The sequence below is a fragment of the Nanorana parkeri genome, unplaced genomic scaffold (assembly GCF_000935625.1).
Source record: "Nanorana parkeri isolate BGI_ZX_2015 unplaced genomic scaffold, ASM93562v1 scaffold837, whole genome shotgun sequence".
NCBI classification, from domain to species: Eukaryota; Metazoa; Chordata; class Amphibia; order Anura; family Dicroglossidae; genus Nanorana; species Nanorana parkeri.
In genome coordinates, this window is record NW_017307105.1 from 523,531 (window position 1) to 529,574 (window position 6,044).

A 6,044-nucleotide genomic window follows, 5' to 3' on the forward strand; every position below is an offset into this window, starting at 1 on the left:
TAAATTGATTAAAAAATAATTAAATAAATAAAAATTTAAAAAATAAGAAGAAATAATTGAATACAAAAATAAAAAGTGATAAAAATAAAGAAACAGTAAAAAAAAAAAATTGAAACTAACCCCGCCGCCCTGCCATCTGGTTGCCATTCACAATTGATGGGGAGGGGTGGTTGGCGGCGCGGGGGGCGTATTGTGGAACCTGGCCTTGGGGCGGCAGGGAGAGTAAATCCGGCCCTGCAGGTATTATTTTGAAATGCAGAATAAATCTGAAGCTCCCCTAAAAAAGTTACAGCGGGGTTTCAGTTAAACTACACCCAATTCCTAAAATGCCTCTGATCATTATTGGACACCCATGGGCTAGTAATATTAGAATACAGAGAAGTATAACAGTGGAAACTGCACATTGTCCTTACCAGCTGACAGCAATGTTTTGTCCTGGGGACCAACACCTTCAACAAAAAATACATAAGAAAAACACATTAGAAAATACTTAATATTGGTATATAGTTTTTGTATCCCAGTGGGGATTTACCAGTCCCATTCACTGCGATGAAGCGGCAACGCCTGCCAAACGCAACATACTGTGATGTGTGTGGATATGGTTTGTATTGATTTTGGCCAATGACCCAAATGCCAGGGTCTAGCAATGCCCCTGGTTAATTCGATAACACAGAGGCCGAAAAACCTGTGTTAGCACTGATATCTGGCAGCTAGTGGTGTGCAGGGGCTTAGTATGAACCAAGTTCTCCCAAGCCTGCACAACTGTCATTGACACGCCCCCCTCGGCAATGAATGTCTTCGCTGCAACTGATTGGGCTGGGGGAGGGGGATTGTGTGCCAGGCCCATCCAATTAGCATGGAGCCAGCTTCCAGGCCAATCAGGAAGCCAGGAGGCAGGACATTACCCGCTGCCCGGCTTCCTGATTGGCCAGGAAGCGGTCTCCTTGCTGTTTCGCCGGCTCAATGCTGATTGGTCAGGAAGCCGGCTTCCCGGCCAATCAGGAAGCCGGGCCTCGAGTCATTACCCGCAAGCCGGCTTCCTAAATGGTCGGAAACCGGCTCCATGTTTGGGGGGTAAGTATCGGAAAACATTTAGGCGAATATGAGTACTTGGCCAAATACTCGGTATTTTCACCCATACCTATACTAGTATCGGTATCGGTGCATCCTTAGCCGTAACCACAGTCCACAGTGACCATAGCAAAAATGTGATGGGGCCTACCGATGACCTGTCTCTGAGTTTTGAGTAATGATGCCAAGATCCTAAAGACTCCTCTTGTGCATCTGATGTCATCTCTTCACTGTAGACTTTAATTCCAAGCCTCAATGATACAGTACTGGATTATCTTCACATGTTCTATGTTTAATTTGTCTCAATAACCTAAAGGGCTCCCTTGCACCCCCAGGCCCCATAGCAGCCACCTAGGCTGCAATGGCTATAGTTATGCCACTGTTTAAGTATTAAAGGAGAACTATGGGGTTAAGGCTTTTCCCCATAGTTCTCCTTAGGGTAACGCTAAGCTCAGTATACCGCGAGCTACACCTCACGATATACTGAGACGCCACAGTATACCACAAGCTACTGTTAGCGGTATACTGAGACGCCGCAGCTGAAGCGGATCCCGACAATTATGTCTGGATCCGCCCAGCTGCGTGAGTGACCGCTGGCTCTGCCTATCTAGAGGCAGAGCCAGCTGTACCCGCCCCCTCCCCCGTCCGTTCTGCCAGTCAGCACTGGCGGATCAGAGCGGAGAGGGGGGAATCCAGCCCCTCCCCTGTCACGGCAGAGAGCTGTGACAGGATCGAGAAGTGAGCGAACGCCGGTATGTGTTCGCTCACTTCCCGATCTACTGAGCCAACCTGTGACAGTGTCATTGTCACAGGTTGGCTAGAACTATGAGGTGAGTGAAAAGCAGCGCTGACTGGCGGAACGGAAAGGGGAGGTGTGGGTACAGCTGGCTCTGCCTCTAGATAGACAGAGCCAGCTGTCACTCACACAGCTGTGCGGATCCAGACATAATTGTCGGGATCCGCTTCAGCTGCGCCATCTCAGTATACCGCGAGCCACAGCTGAGGGTGACGGGAGGACGCTAGTTTGTGTCCTCCCGTTACCCCAAGGAGAACTATGGGGAAAAGCCTTAACCCCATAGTTCTCCTTTAACTAAAAAAAAACTGAAGGTAGAAGCTGGTTTTTGATTGTGCTCAAATACTGGAAAATATCCTAATTCAGCAAACTAACATTCGAATCGTAGATGAATATTTAAAGGGTTCCCTGTACTACCTGCACTCTGGGGGTCATTCTCGCTCTCTTTCAGTGCCTTCTCTTTCAGTAGCTTCTCAGTCTTCTTTCCCATGGCCACAGTTCTGATGATCCTGCAGGTGGCACAGGAAGCAGTTAAAGTTTATCCAAACCCCAGAACACAAATGTAATATATTGCAGTGTACCAGTCTTTCTATGTCGTGGCTGAATCAGTTTTCTTTTTCCAGGCTAATTTTTTCTTTACTTTCACCTGAAAATCCAGCCAGTAACACACTTCCTGTCCTGGGATGACAACTTTCACTCACTGTATTGTATCTATCTATTGAGAAGCAGCGTTGTCACCCTAGGATTGTAAGTGTGTTAGGGCTACAGCACACCTCCCCCTCTCCTTATCTCCATAACATAGGAGGAAGCATTCTGTAGTTCACAGGTAATCAGGGCAGGGCTGATAACACTGCTTAGGATTTCAGTAGAGCAGAGGCAGAGTGTACATGAACTTATAAGCTCACTGGACTTCTGACATGATCTACAAGTATTTTTTTGTACTTGCAGCACTTGTAAAGTGATTAAACACAGAGAAATTTTCATGTATTACAGAAATATACTGAATATGTGTTTATTATTTTGCGCAGATATACTCTGTAACCTCTTCCCACCAGCTCCTGCTGCTCAAGAATCATGGCAGCCATCCAGCCTTCTAATGTACACACATGGCAACTGACAAGGGAAACTGACTTTATTGTGATCTTCTTCATCTCCCCACCCAGCTCTGGCAGCATGCTGCCCAGCTCCTGGCAACCAGTAACATTACTGGTTGCCAGGAGCTGGGCGGGATGCCAGCCAGAGCATTCCAGGTTGCTAGGAGCTGGGTGGGGAGATGTGTATGACCCTTACATGTCTCCCCGTGGCAGGCACACTGCAAACCTGGGCAGCAGAGCAGTCATGACTCTCTTCCTGCTGCCCCACCACGTGACCCAAAGAGATGCCCCCCGAAGCAACAGCCTCAGCATACCTCATTATAGGTATGGCACCGGGTCTGATGCATTGATAATATAAACGGAACATTTCAACTTATTTAAAATGAGATATACAATCATTTGTCGTTACATACACTGAACGATGGCAGACTGCTAAGGTTACATATACCTCTTTGGTAGTTACATTATGTTATGGCCACTAAAATTCATTCTCTAAATGGTTTCTTTCATTTATTTAGTAAAAATTACATATACTATGACTCGCCATGTATGTTTAAACCTGATTTGTGTATAAGAGTTGTTTTTATAAATAAGAATAAAACCCATAAATATTAAATGGATAATACATTAATACATAGGGGTGCATAAAATTAAGTATATAGTGTATATATCTGCAGAGAGACAATCTGAAAAACTAGTCTAGCCAGTCATAAATGATATCTGAAACAATTAGAATTTATGCCCGTTTGAATAATTATTATTTTGTGTTTTTTTAAATTAGGTAATGTACTGGTCAAATACAAATTACTGAGTTATACACAGTATCATTGCAATGACTGATCATAAAACAATCACCTGTAATGCCACATATAGTTTACATACTTAATATGCATAACAAATAGTTAACATGAAATAATGGTCAGTAGTGTCAGTGAATGTATGTAAAATAGAGAGTTTTCACCTTCCTTCTGAGCTCCGAGCAGTGATGAGATCGGTCGCCTAGAGACGTTTTGTTTACATCTGGTATGCGTTCCACAGCCTCGTCTCATTTCCGGGTAGTGTGCGTTCCAAGGTCACTCTCCATGGAGACGGAGCTTCTTATCTCTACTGCGCATGTTCGGGAGTGTCACTCGCTGTCACTGCCTAAAGTCTCCTGATTAGTGCAGCTGTGATTTATTGTTCTGGTTTTAATGGTTTTTCCTCGGCAATTATATTTCTTTCTGCACCTCATATTTTAGAATCCTTCTGTATTAACACTATCATTTATATTTGCACTTACATCCATGTATGACTTGGTTGCATTTTTACTTATGTATTGCTTTATGCACTAATATATTACATATTCATTTCTACTAGACCAGTACATTGCTTGTTAAAACACACACAAATTGATAATTATTTAATTAAATTATGGATAACTTTACAGATGCTTCTGATATAAAGCCAATGAAACCACAAAAATACTTATTCACTCCCTTGTTTTGTTCTCACTTTGACTATTGCAGGTCCCTCCTCATTTGCCTTCCTCTGCACAGACTATCCCCCCTTCATTCTATCATGAATGCAGCTGGCAGACTCATCCACCTTACCTACCGCTCAGTGTCCACTGCCCCTCTCTGCCAATCCCTCCACTGGCTACTGCTTGCCCAACAAATACAATTCTAAATATTAACAAGAACATATAAAGTTATCCACAAATCTGCCCCCCGGGTACATTACAAGCCTTATCTCAAAATATCATCCGTCCTCTTCTATCCTCCAAAGACCTCATGATCTCTAGCTCCCTAATCACCTCCTCCCATATTCATCTCCAGGACTTCTCCAGAGCCTCTTCCATCCTTTTGATCTTCCTACCCCAATTTCTCAGGCCATCTCCTACTCTGTCTGCCTTTGTGATCTCTGAAAACTCTTTTCTTTAGTGAAGCCTTTCCTGCCTTTACTTTCCAACTGAACTTTTACCTTCATCAACTTATTCCCCCATACTTACTAACTATATATCACTTGCCCCTCCCTTGTAAGCTCGGTTGTAAGCTCTCATGAGCAGGGCCTTTCTGACCCTCTTGTCTTGCATTGTATTGTAACTGTCTGTCCACTTTATTTTGTAAACTGTTGGTGCTATATATACATCCTGTATAATAAAATAATTTCTTGGTGTCTGAATGGACAGTTTTTTCAGATACTTACCTTTATAGATGGTTTTACTGTACACTTGTATCCAACCTTATTTAATGTCTATTTTAATTTATGATTTTTATTCCTATTCATTTAAAGAACTCTTTTATTAAGTAAAGGAATGGAGTGCGGTCAGATTCTTCCTTTACTATAGTTCTGTTTGGTTGGAGTGAGGACACAGTCCTGCCGGTGAGCACCCGGCTCTCTTTCCCCTGCTATAGGAGGATCGAGGCTTTATTCCTATGCCTTGGTGTAACTTTTTTATTCAGTCAGGTTTATACATAAACAGAGCCCATTTAATATTTTATTCATTAAAATATGGACTCAGTAATTTTTTTAACAGAATCAAACAAAGTCATTTAGAGATTGAATTTTAGCACTTGTAACATAATGTAATTACCAAAGATGTATTTGTAACATTAGCAGTCTGCCAACATTCTGTGCATGCATTAACAAATTTTTGTATATCTAATTATTATTAAATGAAATATGTTCCATCGATAGTATCAATGCACCATACCTGATGTAGTCATCAGCTACCAAACGTGTGGAAGGTGTACCAATAAGACAAAATGAAGTTCCTTTTTGATGTAGAGCCATCCCAGCAAAGATAATTTTCTATTTTAAAAAAAGCCTTAAAAAAATAAGCACCTCAGCATTAAAATGCCTCTAGGGCCTTGGTTCTCAACTGGTGGGTCGCGACCCAAAAGTGGGTTGCGACCCCCTGTTCAGTGGGTCGCCTCATGCCTTCCACTTTTTTAGGCGAGAGGCTACTCTGCCTCCCTCTAGTGCAGCACTGTCAGTTCTCGTACCAAGCAGCCATTCAAAATATGCTACCCGGCGCTGAGTTTCAGCTTGAGGTGGGATTGGATGGGGCTATGGCCGTGAGGGAGCTCCATCCATACGTGCATTGC

At 43.0% G+C, this 6,044-nt stretch overlaps 1 protein-coding gene across 1 annotated transcript in view; it reads right to left on the reverse strand.

Annotated features, from left to right (window-relative positions):
• LRRC71 (leucine rich repeat containing 71) overlaps positions 1 to 3,964 on the reverse strand; it is a 28,081-nt gene extending 24,117 nt beyond the window's left edge. Inside the window, exons 1-3 of the mRNA XM_018565370.1 lie at positions 3,920 to 3,964; positions 2,282 to 2,373; positions 414 to 449 (exon numbers count right to left, since the gene is read on the reverse strand). Of these exons, the coding sequence (XP_018420872.1) occupies positions 414 to 449; positions 2,282 to 2,354 (109 nt within the window). The 5' untranslated portion in view covers positions 2,355 to 2,373; positions 3,920 to 3,964. The remainder of the gene's footprint in view (positions 1 to 413; positions 450 to 2,281; positions 2,374 to 3,919) is intronic.
• Positions 3,965 to 6,044: the final 2,080 nt, after the last annotated feature.